The following is a 20039-nucleotide window of genomic DNA, read 5'->3' on the forward strand; positions in this document are numbered from 1 at the left end:
GACACCTGCACTTGCTTGTACATATTCACACAGTCATAAACAAACAAGTAACTAAAAATTATAAAAATAAATTTTTAAAAAATAAGAGCTGTTGTAAGAATTAGGAATACTTTTCCAGGTAGTGGTGGTACACGCCTTTAATCCCAGTGCTCAGAAGGCAGAGACAGGTGGATCTCTGTGAATTCGAGGCCAGCCTGATCTACAGAGGGAGTTCCAGGACAGCCAGGGCTACACAAAAAGAACCTGTCTTGACACCACCACAAAAAAAAAAGGAGGAAAGACAGACAGACATGTTGGGACCCCTGAGTTGATCTTGGCACAGAGAAGACAAAGTAAAGCCTGGCTGGAGGGACAAAGCCTCAGGGACGAGACAGCCATGCTGTCTCAGAAAGGGTGTTGATCAAAGAATGGGTGACGTTAAGGACGAACAATTTCAAGTGTCAAAGAGAAACTATTTTAGGTTTTATGGTCTCTGTCACTATGCAAGCCTTGCCTGCAAGCCTTGCCCTGCATGTTAAAGTAGTCACAGACAAATGACCAAACACTGCCATATCCCTAAACCTTAAATGTCCATAAATGGACACTAAGGTTTGAGTTTTATATAATTTTCATGTTATGAAATATTATTTTGATTTTTAAAAGAATCCAAGAATAAAAATCCAAGAATTAGGCAGGAGCACAGCTCAGTGGGTAGAGCACTTTCCCAGCCCTGGTTCTATCCCTATAAGACATACATAAACTGGGTGTGTCAGCAATCTTGGCACTTAGGATCAAAAGTTCAAGGTTGGCCAGGTGTGGTTACACACACCCTAAACCCAGCTTGGGTGGCAGAGGCAGAGGCAGAGGCAGAGGCAGAGGCAGAGGCAGAGCAGAGGCAGAGGCAGAGGCAGAGGCAGAGGCAGAGGCAGAGGCAGAGGCAGAGGCAGGAGGCAGAGGCAGAGGCAGAGGCAGAGGCAGAGGCAGAGGCAGAGGCAGAGGCAGATGGGTTTCTCTAAGTTTGATGTCAGTCTGGTTAACCTGAAGAGGTCCAAGTCAATCAGGGCTATACAATGAGATCCTGCCTCAAAAACAAACTAATAAATTCAAGGTCATTCTGTTATCATAACTACACAGGAAATTTGAAACCAGTCTGGGTTACCTAAGAGCTTTTCTTTAACAATGTAAAATCTGAATGAGGCCAGAGCTGTGGTTCAGTATTAGTCTAGCATGCTTGAGGTCCTGGGTTCAACTCTTACAGAAAACAACAAATAAAAAACCACTCTCAGGAGCTGAGCAGTTTCTCTGTGGTTAAGAGCGTGTACTGCTCTCACAAAGGAACTGTGGGCAGGTCCTGGACTCTGAAGCCTGTGCCCTCAGCAGATGCTCACACATATAGACATAAAAAATTAAAAATTAGCCAAACGGGATGGGAGGCAGAGGTAGGTGGATCTCTGAGTTTGAGGCCAACCTGGTCTACAGAGTGAGTTCTAGGACAGCCAGGGCTACACAGAGAAACTCTGTCTTGACCCTCCTTCCCCCAATGAACCAAACAAACAAACAACTCAACAACCCCCATCTCTCCTCAAACAGCATTCTTACTTAACCCAAGAGCAGAGTGTTCTCACCCTTCCTAATGCGGTGACCCCTTTAATACATGTAGTTCTCTTCATGTTGTGGTGACCCCAACGATAAAATTATTTTCATTGCTACTTTATAACTGTAATTTTGCTATTTTATGAACCATAATGTAAATATCTGTGTTTTCCAATGGTTTTGGGCAACCCCTGTGAAAAGGTTCGCCGACCACCAAAGGGGTCGAGGTCCACAGGTTGAGAACCATTGCTCTAGTGCCATATGAAAATGAGCTTGAGGGGTTGGGGATTTAGCTCAGTGGTAGAGCGCTTGCCTAGCAAGCGCAAGGCCCTGGGTTCTGTCCCCAGCTCTGAAAAAAAGAAAAAAAAAGAAAGAAAAGAAAAGAAAATAAGCTTGGTTTAAACAGGATCGAGCCTGTCAGCTGGTTGGCTAGATAGGGAAGGGAGGGCCCCTAACTCCTTCCTTCTAACCGACCCCTCTCCTCCTCTCCTCTCTCCCTCTCTCCAACTGCTAAGAGGACCTCAAACAAGTGCTTGTTCATGTACTGACGGTGAGCCTCTCACATCCACACAGGTCACATTCTGTAGTCCACTCAGACGGATGTCTTGGTGCCTAGTTTTGAAGTCATTGCCAGAACAATTCTAAAACAAAGCTCCATCCACATGGCCTCTCCCCACATAAGAGTCACAATGCCTACCAGGATAGTCAGGGTATTCCTAAGACCCTCCGATGCTTTGTTTCTCACACAACTCAGGACCTAGGAGAGCAGAATGTCCAACCTAGAGCTGCTCGCCACAGCACACTGGTCCTCTGAGAGCCTCAATTCCTACCTCTTCGCCTGTGATCTCTCCCTTCACTGGAAATGTCTAGTTCCTTTCTTGGCTTCCTCCCAAGACTCTTCCTTTAATTCAAGTCTCCGTACCTCCCAGGTCCTCCATAACCTCTCATGTCCACACAACAGCGCCCTTCTTTAAAGGCCAGTATTATATATCTTTACCGGGAACCTGACACTTGGCTCACATTGGTAATTATCCCCTCATGAATATGTACCAACTTCACCAATGGAAACTTCAAAACTATCACTGAAGGGGGAAGACCAGGGACGGTCTCCGTCATAAGGTCCATCACAGTGACGAGAGATAAGAGCAGAATTCCATTCTTCAGTTGCCACAGCAGCCGACAACTTTGTAAGAGACGACAGAGGCAATGGAATGCCCCTTTCACCGCTGCCCTGCTCCCATCTGAATTCCAATTCAGTCCCCCCCATTGGCCATTTCTTCCCCAAGGGCCTCTCCCTGACTGGTCCTCAGCTCCAGGTCTCAGTGTGCAGGCCTGCTTCTCCTAGGCTCTCACAGCTTCCTGGGCCACTAGCCCTCTGAATCTGGGGGATCTGCATTCATGGGCTTAGCCAATTACGGACTGAAAATACAATTAAAAAAAGGAGTGTCTGTGCTGAATATGTATGGAGCTGCCTTTGATTCCCTAAACAATGTCTAAAGCATCTGTATTGCATCAAATGCATCGTTGAGTCAGCTAAGCTAACATAAGTATACAGAGGGCCAGCAGCGAGATGGCTCATTATAGACGCTGTCAAGACTAATCCTTGAGACACATGTAAAAGTGAAGAAAACAAACCCACAAAGTTGACCTCTGACCTCTGCATGTGCTTACACACAAATAAATGTTTTAAATACTTAAAGTATATAAGAGAATGTACACAGGCTACATGCAAACACTGCAATCCCTTTACATAAGAAGGCTGAGTATCATAGAGCGCTTGCCTAGAAAGCACAAGGCCCTGAGTTCGGTCCTCAGCTCGGAAAAAAAAAGAAGGCTGAGTATCCACGTATGCTTGAGAAGCAGTATTTCCAGAAATAATCACCAGCAAAGAGACACCAACCACCTTTTCTTTAAAATACAAAATACAACTAAGATGCAATAACTTCCATTATACTTACTGAATTAAATAAATGAATGGCTGCTTCCAATCTCAACTTAAATTGCCTGACAGCAGGGACTATAACTACCTTGCTCACTGACAACTTCAGAGACTAGCCTTGTGAAGAAGTGGCACTTGCTCCATTTATATTTTGAATGAATGAATGAAACAAACGCAGCAAGCCTTACTGCTAGCAAAGTAGTGACAGACTCTTAGGTGATGGGCTGGGGAGACGTTTAGTGGGTGAGGTTTGCTGTGCTGTGCAGTTGAGAAGACCAGAGTTCAGATGGTAGACCCACAGACAAGCCTCATGGCCACCGTAATCTCAGGACTCTGTAGACAGAGACGAGATGATTGCCAGGATAGACAGCTAACTGGACAAGCTGCACTCAGTGAGCTCAAGCCTCAATGAGAGATGCTGTCTCAGTAAAGTGCAGAGTGGTAAAGGAGGACACTGGACATCAACTCTAGGCACGTGCATACACAAGTGGACTTACACATGTACAGCATACCCCGCCAGTGTGACTATGCGTGTATAGCATGCCCTGCCATTCATAAACATATGTAAGCAAACCCCAAGACTATCGTGCAGGAAAGAAGTTCTGAGTAGGATGCCAGCTGGGTCAAACGTAGCAAGGACCACCAATTGATAAGCCCTCAGTCTCCCTGCCACAGCACTAGCGTGGGAACGGCAGGGCAGTGGCCAGGATGTGAGCAGTCAGCCAACTATGCTTTCAAGAAATCTTGGCAGATTAGAAAGGGAAGAGGCCAAGTGAGGAAAACACACGGACTGGAAGGGTACTGAAAGGTACACAGGACACAGTTATGGGGGGGAGGGGGTAGCACTCAGGAGAATGACTGAGGCAGGAGGACTGATACAAGTTCAAGACCAGCCTGGGCTACATAGCAAAAATCCTATCTCAAAAAAAAAAAAAAAAAAAGTTTAAAAAAAGTGGTGTTAGGTACTAGATACCTTTTCTCCCTATAATAAACTGAATTCTCAACTTCTCATTTTATCTGGAAATAACAAATGGACATCACATTGAGTAGCTTTCAGAATTATTTTAAAGGAGCTACAAATTTCACACAAAGGGAAATCTAGACCTCCTCAAACAGGATCAGAGCAGGAAGTTGAAAGAAAAATTGTAGTGTTGTCATGGCTACAAAGATATATTACAACATCATGTAACTTTAAATGAGACTGAAAGTTATCATTTATGGATTTGAAGAATTGTGTTCCAGAATTATACTGTGTTTGGTGCCACCACCAACAACAACAACAAAGGCCCTTGCTGTCAAAAGGTGAATTAGGGCAGGCAAGAACACAGTCTAAGGAGCTACGCTGATATAGCTATTGACACAGGGCAATAGACAGACACAGGACCTGAGGCTTGGGCTACAGCAAGCTTATCTACAGAGGAGATGCCCAGCTGAATCCAAAGACTTCAGGGAAGGGTCACATATGGGTCGTCTGCTTGTCAAAATGAATGACAGTATCTGTCATGGGAACATGTCACTGGAGACTCCACTGGACATGAAGAAAACTTGTTTCTCAAAGAACCTTCAAATTGAAGCCTGACTTAAACTTTCCCGGTGGCTTCAGAGAGCTGTGGGGGACTCTGCTAAAGAGCACAGAGAGGCCTGGGTAAGTTCGCCAAGCATCGAGTATAATGCTGCGAATGTCCAGGAGGCATGAGGGCTGAGATTTGCAGAGTGTTCTGAATGGCTCTGAAACAGCAACATTCAGTGAGGATGATCACAGAGCTCAGGCGACAGGAGCAAAGGAGGGCAGGTGCAGACAAGCTCCAGTAGAAAAGATTCAGATGACAAAGCTCTCCAAAGTTAGAGCGAAAAATGCCTAGACTGCTGGAAGAGAAAGGGAGTCGGAAGGAACTCAACTCTACACAGGACAATAAAGAGAGGGACTTCTGTGCCCAGAGCAGACAAACACTCATAAATAAATGATTGGCTGGTGGTTACAGCTACAGAACCCACTTTCCTCACTGAGTGTGCTGGTGCAAGTCTTTGATCCTAGGATCCCAGACGCAGAAGCAGGAGAATTGCCCTAACTTTGAGGTTAGACTGGTCTTGATGGCAAGTTTCAGGCTAGCAATGGCTGTACTATAGCAAGATCTTGTCTCAAAAAAGGAGAAACAAAAAGACCAACAAAAAGGGGCTGGAGAGATGGCTCAGAGGTTAAGAGCACCGACTGCTCTTCCAGAGGTCCTGAGTTCAAATCCCAGCAACCACATGGTGGCTCACAACCATCTGTAATGAGATCTGATGCCCTCTTCTGGTGTGTCTGAAGACAGTTACAGTGTACTTATATATAATAAATGAATAAATTTTAAAAAAATTGAAAAAAAATTAAAAAAAAAGCCAACAACAACAACAAAAAAAAAACCCTAGGGGAGGAAATATCAAACTCTGTTCTTTTTTCTCCATCACTAGTGACGTCCTGTCCCTTCTCCCCACAGCAAATCTGCTCCCCATAATAGCACTGACTTCTATTCCAAACGGACAGTTCTCAAAACACAAGTCTAAGTGCTCTGAACAAGCCCCCTTCTTTAATGCCCACTGGAGCTGAATTCATCCGTCCGTCACTCCCTAGGGCTGCATTTACCCCTCACCCCTCCGTCTATGCAGAACTGAGGACACCCTCTTGCTCTTTCATTTCTCAGCCCTGTCATCAGCGAGTGTCACCTTTGTAGCACTGGTGTGTTATCCTAAGAAGCACTGACTTCAGCATCAGACAGCTCTCCGTTCAAAAGAAGGTGGAGTCTTCTATTTGCAGGTGTGTGCTTATGGGGTACGTGCATGAGGGTGTGTGCACTTGTGCAAGAGCATTCACAAGACAGAGGTTGACATCAGGTATTGTGCTCTATTTTATGTCTTTACAGACAGAGTTTTACTATGTATCCCTCAAACAGAGATCCACCTGGTTCTGCCTCTAAGTGCTGGGATTAAAGACATGTACCACAGCAGCAGGCCTCCATGTTATTTTCTGAGCCACTGTCTCTCACTGAATCTGAAGTTCTCAGACCCTACAGTCAGAGAACTCGAAAGGATCCTGTTTCTGCCTCCCAACACTGGGAATATACCAGCTAGTTGTTTCTACGCTTCGATTTTCTTCTGTAAAATGCGGACCAACAGTGTCTATTTTATGGTTGTTAAAAGGGTGAACTATCAGAGTTATAGTTAAGCCTTCACTTTTAGCCATGGGATCTCGGTGCCCTTCAGTGGCCTGGTACCAAGGAAATGAAAGAAGCCAAGAAGGAGGGCAAATGATTACTTGTAGCGAGGACTGGTTGGTGTTCACTGCCCTCTGCTTAAGGACCACAAACACCCTCATTTTATAACACAGTTAAAAGCTTGGTCTGATGGCTCATCTGAAGATATGGAAAGGAAATTCCAGTACAACAACCCCATACTACAGAGTGAGTTCAAAGCCAGTCAGAACACATTTGTATAAAAATAAAATGTTTTAAAGAGGAACTAGTGAGATGGCTAAGTAGTTAGGAGACTGACTGCTCTTCCAGAGGACCCAGGTTCAATTCCCAGCGCCTACACAGTGGCTTTCAACAGGCTGCAACTCTAGTTACAGGACATCAGGTGTCTTCTGCCTCCACATGAACTAGGCACAGACATTCATGCAGGCAAAATACTCATACATATAAATAAATTTAAATTAAAAACATAAAAGATAACTGGAGGTACAGTATAGAGCCCTGGCCATGCATCATCTGACCCCGGGCTCAATTCCCTGCTTCCCCCAAACAAAAACCCAAAAACATACAAACAGCCCATCAGTTAGTGATGTTAATACAGAAGTCCAGCTTATTAGATTTGGCCACCAAGTGTCTGTGAGCTCTCCTAGAACCCAATCACATCTCCCACCTCCACTGCCCTCTTTTAGGACAGAGTCTCAAACTAGCCTTGAACTATATAGTCCAGACTGGCTTTGGTAGCCGTCTGTCTCTGCCGCCTCAGTGCTGGGATTCAAAGACGCCTGCCTCCAAACACTATCTACAGCTTGTCTCGAGAACATGCTTCCCAAAACTGTTCTAGCAAAGGAGCTGACACACCTAACCTTTCTCCGAACCTCTGGGAACAGGTGAGAGAGAGAGAGGACACACAACTCAACAACTGGACCAGACGTGGCGCCTGACGTCTGAGGTACACCGATGCACATTTCATAGTACATAAATCTCACTCAATCTTCACAGAACGACGCAGTGGGGTATTTTTATTTCCACTTTACAAGTGAGGAAGGAGAGCAGCCTGTCTGCGGTTACACAGCTAGCATACACTAGAACACAAAGATGAGAACAAAGCCGAAATCATCTTTCATTTTCAGAAAAGCTTGATTTAAATAAGGAGAGAGCACTAAAATTCAAGTACTTCCTCCCATTCTTTGACGAATAAGATGTCAGCAGTACCTAATACAGTCCATGTAAAATATCAGCTTAAGACCCAGAACTCTTACAGTACCAACTTTAAAAACCGGTGTGGCACAAAACCGACATGTCCCTCTGCCAGGCCAGAGGCCCTCTGTGATGGGTCCGAGAGACAAACAGCATGCTACCATGGAGGAGACACGCTGACCAACTGGCTTCACCTGGTGGCACAGGGCACTAACATTCTGCTCTGGACTCCAGCAGAGCCACATGGAGCCACCAGCCCCCCTGCCGTTCTCCGAGCGCTGGTGGGTTATCAGTACTGACATCTGGTGAAAGCTGGCTAAGTCAAACCTGGGAGGGGAATGAATGGACCCTCAGCACTGCACTCTCAGTCAGTGACAGGCTCTTCAGTCCTACTTCTGAATGACAATCTTGTGGGAGCTGAACAGGGAGCCGTGAAGACATGGAATTGTGGTGTGCAGTGGAAGGTGGGCGGCTCCACTCCAGCACAGCCCAACGCCCTGGCGGCTGAGCACATGGCTCCACTCCCCGCGGATTGCCACTGAGGAACAAGACTGGAATCAGTCCTCACACAAAGGACAAACTGTCAAAAGGCTCTGGACACTAGAGTCAGCACCCCCGCCCCACCCTTTGTTTTGCTTCCTTTTGTTTTCTTGGGTCAGGCTCTCTTCTTGTAACCCAGCAGGCCTGGAAAGTACCCTGTAGCACAGCCCAGCCTCAAACTCATGGCAAGCGCCTGCCTTAGCCTCATGGACACAAGGCATGCCACTTCTAACCCATTTATTCTTACTTAAAATCTGTCAGGCTGAGCTGGAGAGATGGCTCAGCGGCTAGGAGCACTGACTGCTCTTCCAGAGGTCCTGAGTTCAATTCCCAGCAACCACATGGTGGCTCACAACCATCTGTAATGGGATCTGATGCCCTCTTCTGGTTGTCTGAAGACAGCTACAGTGCACTTATATACATTAAATAAATGTTTAATAAAAAAAAAACAAAACTGTCAGGCTAAGCAAATTCACCTACGCGTGCTGGCTCACACCTTTCACCCTAGTACTTGGGAAGCTGAGACAAGGAGAATCTTTGTGAGTTTGAGGCCAACCTGGTCTACACAGCAAGCTCCAGGACAACCAGATTTAGAGAGACCCTGTCTCAAAAGACAAACAAACAAACAAACCTCCACCAAAACAAACAAAAGTTTTAATCTAAAATTAAAAAAAAAGAGAGGAGGAGGAGGAAGAGGGAGGAAGAGGAAGAGGAGGAGGGGAGAAGGAGGAGGAGGAGGGGAGGAAGAAGATGAGAAGGAGGAGGAGGAGGGGAAGGAGGAGGAGTGGGGGGAGGAGGAGGAGGAGGAGGAGGACTAGCAATCCAATCTCTGCAATACCTAGGAGCACAATTCAGAGAGCACGGCACCTGCTTCTTGCTGTTTCCTTAGTGTGCAGTTGGCTTACCGACTGCTTTATTATTGTTTCATTATGCTTGGCATACTTAGGACATCATGGAGAATGTCTGGCCTATGAGCCCTCCCAACTATTTAGCAGAAGAGACAGGAAGGTTGGTAACAGAGGAGGTAAGCACAGTTCTTGGCAGGTTCTCTGGAAGAACAGAGATGCATGAAAGTTTGAGGAACCATGAACCACTCGAACCTATCAGAGGAACAGCTGCTTAGCAACCTGGAGGGGGAAGCTCTAAAGTATATGGGTGGTGTTTAAGAAGAAAGACAATGTTTTGATGGAAACTCTCAAAGCTACCAATCAACAAGGAGAACCCATTTTGGAAAGGAAGAATCAGGGTGCCCAGAGGTCCTGTGGTAGTTAGAAATGGTATGTGTATGTGGCAAGGTTCTGGTTGGCTTGGTTTTTGCGCAAGACAAGCATGATGAAAAATAACAATAATAAAGCAATCAATAAAGCCATCTGCACACCAATGGAGACAGAGGAACAATCAGGGATAAACAGGAAAGTCAGGCTACATCTGACTCAGAAACTAAGCTGCTTAGGAAGCCAAGAAGACTGAGGAGTTATCAAAGGGTTCCATTTCTCCAGAGCAGTGCCTGTGAATGTGTGCAGCAAAAAGGCCAGGCATAAAACAGGCTCCAGGGCCAAGAGCGGTTAAAGATCGTGCAGCTGTTATTGGTAAACATGGCCTCCTCAGGCTGACTAAGTGGATTTGGAAGCCAAAAAAAAAAAGCACTGTCAATCAATGACTAAAGTAAGAGTGTGCTTCTGGAAGGCAAGCCTGAATGTTTGGCCTCCAGAGACTAGGGCCGCGGCTGCTGCTCCTTCCTGATACCCATGGCGGCCCCAAACCTACCAAGCCTGACGCCAGTTTACAAACTGGGCCAAAGGTTCTTATCTCTCATCGCAGACCTCAAGAGACAGCTGTGAGTCTGAGACCATCCCTAGGCTGCAGGGTTAAGGACCCAACTCAAAGAAGTCTAGCTTATAGAATCTTCTACCTAGATCTCACGTAGAAGATGTTAAGATTGAAGAAGGGAAGATAGTCACTGGCAACAAGTTCATACCATCCTTGATCCTGCCCTGTTCAAGATTAAATTGCCTGAAGAAACCATTGGGGCACGCCAGGCTTGCAAACAGAAGCAGCTAATTGGTAAGGAGCACAAAACAGGAAAGGGACAGCTAATATCAGATTGCATAATCCCTCCCCCATCTTCTCTTTTGCCTAGGTCAGCATTCCTGAAAAACAAACAAACAAACACTGTGCTCTACTAATCCCCTGGAAAACGTTTTATAGCATTAGCTTATAGCATTTAGAAAAGTCTCTATTTTCTTCTTTCTTAGTTATGACCAAACCAAACGTAATAAATTCTGATAAGTTATGAAGTAGTATGGTTCTACTTAACATTTCTCAAATATGGGTTCATCATGAACACTTGTACAGTAATCATTAACTGAAGGTGGCCTAAAGCTGGGTCCCAAACTTTTGAGGTTTTACTTAATTAACTTATTATTAGTTTAGAGACAGGGCAGCCATAGCTGGCCAGGAAATTCATATGCCTCGGCCTCCCCAGAGCTGGGATTAAAGGCCTGAGCCACCACACCCAGCTCAAACTTTCTAAACTTAAAAAAAGTTTCAATGCCTGTGCTTTTTTTCTACCAAGTATAAAACTTTAAAAGAAGGAGTTGGGGATTTAGCTCAGTGGTAGAGCGCTTGCCTAGTAAGCGCAAGGCCCTGGGTTCGGTCCCCAGCTCCGAAAAATAGAAAGAAAAAAGAAAAAGAAAAAAAAAAGAAAAAAGAAAAAAAAAAACTTTAAAAGAAGAGCTGGAGAGATGGCTCAGTGGTTAAGAGCATTGATTGCTCTTCCAGAGGTCCTGAGTTCAATTCCCAGCAACCACATGGTGGCTCACAACCATCTGTAATGGGATCTGATGCCCTCTTCTGACGTGTCTGAAGACAGCGACAGTGTACTTATATAGAATAAATAAATCTTACAAAATAAAACAAAAACTTCACACTTCCTGCTTCCTGTTCTCTCATCCCAGCTCACTTCTCCCTCATTCAAACACTCTGCACCCTGGGCTTGACTGAAGGCTGTTTCAAAATGTGAGTGGCAACCAAGATGGAACGATCTCCTATGGCTCCTCAGTCCCCCTTCAGGTCACACAGGAAGTCAGCCTTCCTGACCCAGAGTCCAGAACAGCACACTCCACCCACCTCCTGGAATACTGTTATCTCTCTCTCCAGCCCCTAGCGCCTCCCTCATTCACGCTGCTGCCCCACACGGAATTGAGGATCTGTCATTTCCTTGACCTCAGACCTACATCCCAGTGGGTCTCACCTTCTGTTCCTAACTCCCAAGGGCTAAAGACGAGCGAAACAAACTTACTCATTTCCCTGAGAACTTCCCTCTTCTTGACCCAATTCTTGTTAACAGACTTACTCACCGTTAAGACGGGGGAGGTAAGGAGTGGAAGAGCCGCTCTGTCTTCAGCATGCAGCCCGAGCATGTCTGAAGTTATCTACCACGGTAGGCTCTTCACCTACTCATCAACCCAGCAACTCAACACATTGAGGGGAAAAAAAATCTTTGAGAATGGCTCTCAGTGTTGCCCTGGGTGGCCTTGAACTCAGAGATCAACTTGCCTCTGCCTCCTGAGTGCCAAGATGGAAGACGTGTGCCGCCACGCCTAGTCAGTCCTCAAGGAAAGACTCATCACGGAGTTAGACTAAAATCTAAGATTGGCTTTTGCCTCAGGGCTCCTTATGCAAATTCCAACAGGATACCAAGCTCCTCCAGTCCTAGGCTCTTTCCTTCATCAGTTAGATGAAACCCAAGTGTCTTCTAGCAAGCCATTAAGTCTTAGCATTTTAGGGGGTTGGGGATTTAGCTCAGTGGTAGAGCACTTGCCTAGCAAGCGCAAGGTCCTGGGTTCGGTCCCCAGCTCCGAAAAAAAAAAAAAGAAAAAAGAAAAAAAAAAAAAAGTCTTAGCGTTTTTTGCCTCCCAGGTCCTTGCCCCCTGCCAGGGCACTCCTTCTAAGATGCTACTGGTTTTATTTTGATTTTGGTTTTAGAAACAGGGTCTTACTATATAGTTTTGGTGGTCCTGGAACTATGTAGACCAGGCTGGCCTCAAACTCACAGAGACTTAACTGCCTCTGCTTCCCAAGTGCTGAGACTAAAGGCGTGCACTATTCCACCTGGCTCTAAAATGATACTCAAACCACATTGCTCCTGACTCCCAAATCCTCAAGTCTCCCACTGCTTCTAAAACAGCACGAACCATCAACAAGCTCTCATTGCTGTCTGGATTTGGAACTTTGCTGTCTTTCCATCCGTATTCCCTGCTCCTCTCTGCATTCTAGTCCAAGGGTTGACAATTACAGCCAGTAAGTCTATTTTGGCCAGCATGCATGGTTACGTTTATCCTTTTGTTTTACTGTGGTGTCGGGAATGGAACCCAGGGCCTTGTGGCATGATATCCCGACTGAACTCCACCCCCAGCCCACTTCTACACTGTCTATGATTGAGACTGTGTTATAATGGAAGAGTTGCAACAGAGACCATATAGTCTGTAAGGACAAGAACATTTACTATTTAGCTCTGCAGAAAAGTGTGGTGTATGCCTGTAATCCCAGCACAAGGGGAGCAGGAGGATCGACACTTTAAAAAAAAAAAGTCTGCAGTGCATAGCAAAACTGTTTCAAAACAGAAAACAAAACATGTGCATTAACTCTGTTTTAAGGGGGATGCTCCCTGAAAGGGACCTCTGCTTTCTATCTCCCTTTCTCTATTCATGTTGCCTCCATCTCTGAGAAATACTCATGCCAGCTTTTCTCAAAACTGAACACATTTTTAAGACCACCTTGAAGCCTTGCCTAACCAAACAGCACCCAAATACAGCCCTGGCACCCTTCGTGTCTACCGCCTTAGGATTCACACCACAGCCACCAGGTATTTCTGCCTCTATCCTGTAAATCACCATCACCTGCAGTACCTTACTCGATACGACGTTTGTGAGGCCAGTGCATGCCTGTAATCCTAGCACTAGAAAGGGGAAGGCAGGAGATCTGGAGTTCAAGGTCAACCTTAACCACACAGAAAATTGGAAGCCAGCTTGGGATACATGGGACAGACATCTTAAAAAGAACACCACCAACAACAGAGTCAGCTGAAGGCAGGTGAACCCCTACAAGCTTGCATACTGGTTGAAACCAACAAGAAAAGGTCAGTATGGAGACACTCCAAAGGTTTACAAGCCTGTCTACCGGCGCCAGCACACGACCTGACAGCTGAGCCCATGACAATGCAGAACAGGGTTCTCTCTCCAAGCTCTGCAGACATATGGGTAAGTATTTGTCAGAGATTGTCCTGCGTGTTACAAAATGTCTAACAGCATCTTTAGCCCTACCTAGGGATTCCAGTTAGCACCTCCCCATTGTGACAATCTAATGTCTCCTGAGGGGAGAACTGCCCTTGGCTGAGAACCACTCTTCTAGAGGTTTCCAAGCACAAGCCAACAGTGAGATGTTGATAATAAAACACAGATGACAGTCATTGTAGTTCATTGTCCAGATGAAGAGAGAGATAAGAACCACTCGATTGGCCAGGCTGACTCACTCTTGGGAGATTATGCTCAACTCTGGATTTTAAAAGGACTTTGGAAAGCTGGAATTCCTTCAGTTAAAGGCAACCAAACTGATGAGAGGCTGGGGGAAAATGCCATCAGAAAGATATTAGAGTGTAGATGGCCAGCTTGTATAAAAACCAGGACAGGACCTTTAAGTATGTGAGGTTACCTCACAGAAGAACAGCTCTCAGGACAGAACTGGAGGCTGGAGCAGTACACGAAGGCAGACTTTAGTCCTGTACGAGCAAACACTTCTTAGCTATCAGAGCAGGCCAACAAATAGACTGGGCTGAGCTGCAAAACCCTGTGCTCTTGCCATTCAGAAGTGTTCAAGCACAGACCCAAGAAGAGAGCCAGCGAGGCTGCAGAGACAGACCGCTCTACCCACTGGGAGGGAGGGCATGATGGTCTCGCTAAGGTATTTACAGCTCTGAGGTATTTATTTACTTATTCATTTATTTGCAGTACTAGCGCTCAATCCCTTGTGAGGGAGGCAGGCGTTCCACCCTAACTAAAGCCTTCACACTGAGATTCTAAGGTTAAAAAAAGCAAATGTCATGAGTAAGTCATTTGTACAAGCTGTACGTAATTTCAAACCTTCATTGCATCAAAAAAAAAAGGAAAATATTTCCTCAAGAAATTAAACCTATTTCTGCTTGGTGGTACCTGACATTAGTCCTCAGCACTGTAACTGACAGTAACCTGGTTTTTTCAAATTAACTTGCAGTAGTCCCTGGATGATGCTTACCACTCACTACCTTTAAGCCATGTCATTTCTTTCATTCAAATGCACATCTACAATCTGTAAAGTGCTTTACAGTTTCTACGCTCTCCTGAAATGCACTATGTCACCCACAGTTCCTGAACATGAAGGTGACAACCTTTAGCTAACCTGATCTCATTTGTGGTTTCTTGCCTGGATTATAAAAATTTCCCTTTACTATCCATTAAGTACTCTATAAATTAACAAAGCGTATTCCTACAGGCATCTCCAAAACAAATCACGTATAGCCAGTTCTATTATTACACACAAATCTAGTCACTTGACTATCAGAGAAGCCATGCTGTTACTTTCACAGTATAAACATGAATTCACTTTGGTGAAATTTCTACTTTATTTATGATTTGGAGAGGAACATCTGAGATATTACAATGCAGTATTCCTCAATTACAATGTGGCCATACAATCGAAAGCTCTAGAAAGCAGTCACAACAAAACAGGAAGCGGATGTGTTGTTGAGAGGCATGACTACAGAAGGCTCTAAGCCCAGGAGCTCCTTTAACCCCCAGTTAAAACTGCCAGCGCGCTGCAGAAGGAGCTGCCCCAAAGCCACACCGGGCCCTCATTTGCGGCTTTACTTACTTCTTTCCGTTTCGTTTCAGGACATTCCGACTGCAGAGTAAGAGTCGCGCCTTCAATGTTTCTTGGCATGGGCGTGGAACCAGGGTTTATAGTCAAATGAATCTGATCTGGTGAGATAATGTGTTGTACGTAACCCTGGGACATTGCTTCCTGATCTATTAGGAAGCCCTCTTCACCTTCCACCAGAAAAGGCAAGTGTTCTCCACACTGTCCATCGTCTTCATCATCCTCCAAAGTGCCAGGGTCCTGTTCTATGAGAACAGTGGTCCTATCATAAACAGTTCCAGATGAGGAAGGCACCAGTCCGTTGTCATCCACAAACCTGAGCATCTTGTCATGCGGGGTTAGGTCATCTTCCTCTCCCTTAAAGAAGATGATGTTGTCGTCTGGACTGTGTTCCCCCATGGTTCACTTGTGCTCAGCCCAATTGTGAGAAATGAAAAGGCAATGGCCTTTCTGCAACAGATAACACCAGAGTTAGAACCATAGCACAAGACCCACCTACATCCTAAGTCATCCTTATGGTTCACTTTCCCTCAGTTTAACGAGCAAACCAAAGTGCTAACTGATCCCAGACCTTGGGAGGCATAGGCAGGCAGGCCTCTGTGAGTTCCAGGCCAACCAGGGCTAGTGGTAAGACTCTGTCTCAAAACAAAAAGACAGAGAGCAATCCAGGCCTAGGAATGGTGATGAATGACTTTAACCCTAGCACCTGAGAAGTAAAGTAAGCTGGATCTCTATGAGTTCCAGGTGAACCAGAGATACACAGTGAGAATCAATCAATCAATCTCTCTCTCTCTCTCTCTCTCTCTCTCTCTCTCTCTCTCTCTCTCTCTCTCTCTCTCTCTCTCTCTCTCTCTCTCTCTCTCTCTCTCTCTCTCTCTCTCTCTCTCCTCATCATCTTCCTTGGAAATACTTAAAATCTGACACAATCAGTCACTGTTAAGGAAAAAGCAAATCCCCCTCCCCTGCCCCAAATTCAAAGTTGGCGTTCACAGGACCTTCTAAATGTGACTTACTGTCACATACTTTAAAGATGGCGTTAAGCTTTACTAGCAGGTACTATGCAGCTCATGAGGATAAAAGAGCAAACAGGTGGCTGCTTAAAGGAAAGTTGCTGTAAACCTTAAGTGAGGCACTCCCATCCAAACGCCCTCCTCCCTCAATTGCACTGAGAGGCAGTACACAGCCTCACGTCGTTGATGGTGCAGAAACAAGGCTTTGAACATAATCACCTACAAACCCTACTTTTGCCCTTTACTGCTTGGGCAACCCATCTGTGCCTGTCATTTGACAGTGGGACCTATGGTTCCTGTTTCATACAGAAAGAGAAACTGCAGGTAAAGTACAATCCCGCCAGGCAGTAGAAAGAGGGTGGCTTCCTTCTGCCATTTCTAGAACACATGGGGTGCAGGGGACTAAACCTTAATAAGGAATAGCTAATGCAAATCACTTTAATTATTTATATCGTAAAACACGATATGGACCAGAGAGTATGCGTGTACAGAGTGACTAGGCTTTCTGCCCCGAAAGGCTGTCCCTAACATAAAGCATACTGACACGAGTCGGTCAGGAAATGTCAGCAAAATGAATGAAAGACATGCAGATAGTCTCTTTTTTGAAGATAGTCTCTTGAGGAAATTACCAAATTTGAAGCTTTCATGGTCTGGAATGGTGATTCTTCCTTCACCCGAAAACACACAGGTTCTACAAATGTGGGTTTGGCAGACACAAAAGGAGAATTTAAAATAACCAACACATCACTTGGTTCTCAACCTGGTTCTGCACTTTCTCTTCTGCTCGGAGTCAGCAAGTGAGCCGGAGTGACAAGAAGGTGAGGTAGTTACCAGACACAGATTAAGGGATCTAATCTGAGAGGAACCAGCCCGAACCTTTGCTTACGCAACCCCAGAAATACACGTTTCTCTGTATCTGAGAGGAGAGATAAGAGTCCCCGGTGGGCTGCCCCGGCACCTTCGGCGGTAACGCAAAGACCAACTTTCCGTAACAAGACCAGGAGGTGTGAGGGTGGCCGAGGACTGCGAACCGAGCACCCCTGAGAGACTGGCAGGAAGACCCTGACCGGGAAAACACCCCCAGTCCAGGGCTACATAGAAAAACCCCGAGGCAGTCTGGGGGCTACGAGCTGGGAGAAGAGGGGCAGGGTCCGGGTCTCCATGGAAACAGAGAAGGGGGGCTGGATACCCATCCCCATGGAAACGGAGGAGGGGTGGGGTCCCTCGGGTGACTGGAATGAAGTCTCAACCGGGAATGGCTTCGGCAGAGAGCCCAAGTCCCGCGCCCCCCGGTTAGTCCCAGCCCCAGCCGAGTCCAGCTTCTGCTTTTACCTCCGCGGCTCCCGGCAACAGCGGCAGCGGCAGCTTCTCCCCTCCCCAGCGGCACCATGATTGCCCCCACCTGTCCCTAGCGTCACTTCCGCTTCCGCTTTCCGGAGGAAGGAGAGGCCGGCGGATCCCTGCGCCCGCTGCCGCTTGTGATTGGCTTCTGCTATCCAGGGGCTGAGACCGCTCCTCTAACCAGCAGGCTGTGGGCGGAGCGAGCAGGGTCAGGCGCTCTCGTGCTGCACTGGGAAGCTGACCGTAGGGAGCGGGTGGTCTCGGGCGCCGGAGAATACGCGACGTCAGCCATGGAATCGAGGTGTTCTCAGCCCCAGCTGCGTGCACAGCTGCAGCAGGAAGGGTGCAGTTAGCCGCCGCCTTCCAGATGCGTAGGCCAGCCCGCGGCGTCCCTTTTCTCGCCCCACTGTACCAACGCACATAGTTCACCTGGCTGAGGACCCTGGGATCGGAACGCTGAGCAGAGCGTGTCTCGTTCTCACGCGCCCGCCGGAGCTAGCGGTTCCAACCTTAAGGAGGGATTTTGCTCTGGGGGAGGTCAGCGCCACCTACTGGCCAGTCTCCTGTCAGCTCCTAATACTCATCCAACCACCCTCGAAACCACTAGCTGGTAGCAGTATTTGAAAGCCCAAGAAGAGATTTTCCTAGTGCTTCTACTATATTCGTTATACTTATTTACCCCATGAACGACTTCTCTAGAACGTTAAGTTGGAGCAGTGTCTTTATAGGCAAGATCAGGATTCAGGCCCAAACTGCTGTACCATTCCCTCTGAGTAAGTTTGACTAAGTGACTCTCACGCACCAGAATGTCACATGTCCCTTTGGTCCCAGATCAGCTGCTCTGTTTTTAAGCCACAAAGGACTAGATGTCAGGAACTACCATCTTTTGAGAGAGGGGAATGGGGGAAGAGAAGACCAATGATTAAGACCACCTAACTGCGCTGACCTGAGAGTTCTTTCGAAACCAGAACCCACATTGGGTAGCTAACAACCTCCTTTAAGTTCAGAGGAATCTAAGCCTCTGGCCTCTCCTAGCACATTCACACATGCATATAATGCTGCCGCCACTGCCACCACTGCCACCACCACACACATACACATAACTAAGAAAAAGAGAACATAGTCACCACTGTTAAAAATACATTTATCATTAAAATATATTACATTATGAAAGGTGAGCTTATATACAGTTGGGAGGACTGGAGAGCCTACAAAATCCCACTTGTTTCACCAGAACCCCCTTTCTTCAGTGCTTTTAGGGGTGACTGAGAGGCCTTGGAGTTGAGTAGAAAGGGTACAGTTGCCCTATGCATGTACATGTCCTCAGCTTGGACAGTGGAAGCATCTGGGATGGCTAAAGTTGTTTATCCAGGGACATCTAAGCAAAGTCCTGCTGTCTAAGCCATTTTCCCTCAAGGACTTCGGTTAGTCCAAGTGTCTGACCATGAGATGCTCAGTACAGAATATGGGGAACTCACTGACTGCATGTCCTGGAGGCAGGTTGAATAAGGCAAAGTACAGTTACTTAAAACTTTTTAAATAAAAATGAATAGAGATCTATTTGCGTTAAATAACTAAAATTGAACATGGAACGTCAGTTCTATTACGGTGGATTTCCCCCATGTCTTCATAAATCAGCATGGGTGTGCAAGCCAACGGCATGGGTAAGGGACAGGTCTAGGTTCAAGAAACAGGTAGCTGCCATTCTTCCAGCTGGCCTCAGACCATCCTAAGGCAGGTCGTGAGCTGAAACAGGGGGGGCTGACAGTTGTGGCTGCCTTGAGGAAAACGAGGAGGACTGAGGCTCAGAGTGGATTGCAGAGGAAGTGGTGAATAAACTCTTGGGCCTTCTTCTTCTCCGCCATGTCAAGCTTTCGGTGACCAGCTGGGCTTCGGAGCAGTAAGCTGCCAAATATGCTAGCTGTGCATGACAGAAACAGAAAATACCATTGAGCAACTAGGACACCAGAGTGGCTGGAAGAGAGAACGGACTACCTCAAGCATTCTTTTTTTAAAGGCAGGACCTGGCTACCTCAAACTCAGGAGCTCCATCTGCCTCTTCCTCCTGAGACCTGGGATTAAAGGCATGCACCATGGCTATACCCACGTATTTTCTTTTTGAAACACAAACAGCTGGGTGTGGTGGCACACATCTGTATTCCTACCACTCTTCAGTTTCAAGCCAGGCCGAGCTAGAGAGTGGGAGGCTGCCTCAAAAAATAAATAAGGGCTGGGGAGACGACTCATCGGGTAAAGTGCTTACCATGCAAACATGACAGAAGGCCTGAGTGCAGATCCCTA

General features: G+C 46.4%; 2 protein-coding genes across 2 annotated transcripts in view; both read right to left on the reverse strand.

Moving 5' to 3' along the window:
- Positions 1–17834, reverse strand: part of Mtf1 (metal regulatory transcription factor 1) — a 41839-nt gene extending 24005 nt beyond the window's left edge. The window contains 2 exon segments of the mRNA XM_032898356.1: positions 15382–15837; positions 17730–17834. Coding sequence (XP_032754247.1) covers positions 15382–15786 — 405 coding nt within the window. The 5' untranslated portion in view covers positions 15787–15837; positions 17730–17834.
- A 1027-nt stretch (positions 17835–18861) lies between these two features.
- Inpp5b (inositol polyphosphate-5-phosphatase B) overlaps positions 18862–20039 on the reverse strand; it is a 62654-nt gene continuing 61476 nt past the window's right edge. Inside the window, 1 exon segment of the mRNA XM_032898420.1 lies at positions 18862–19659. Within this exon segment, the coding sequence (XP_032754311.1) occupies positions 19544–19659 (116 nt within the window). The 3' untranslated portion in view covers positions 18862–19543.

Source organism: Rattus rattus, chromosome 1, assembly GCF_011064425.1.
Source record: "Rattus rattus isolate New Zealand chromosome 1, Rrattus_CSIRO_v1, whole genome shotgun sequence".
NCBI classification, from domain to species: domain Eukaryota; kingdom Metazoa; phylum Chordata; class Mammalia; order Rodentia; family Muridae; genus Rattus; species Rattus rattus.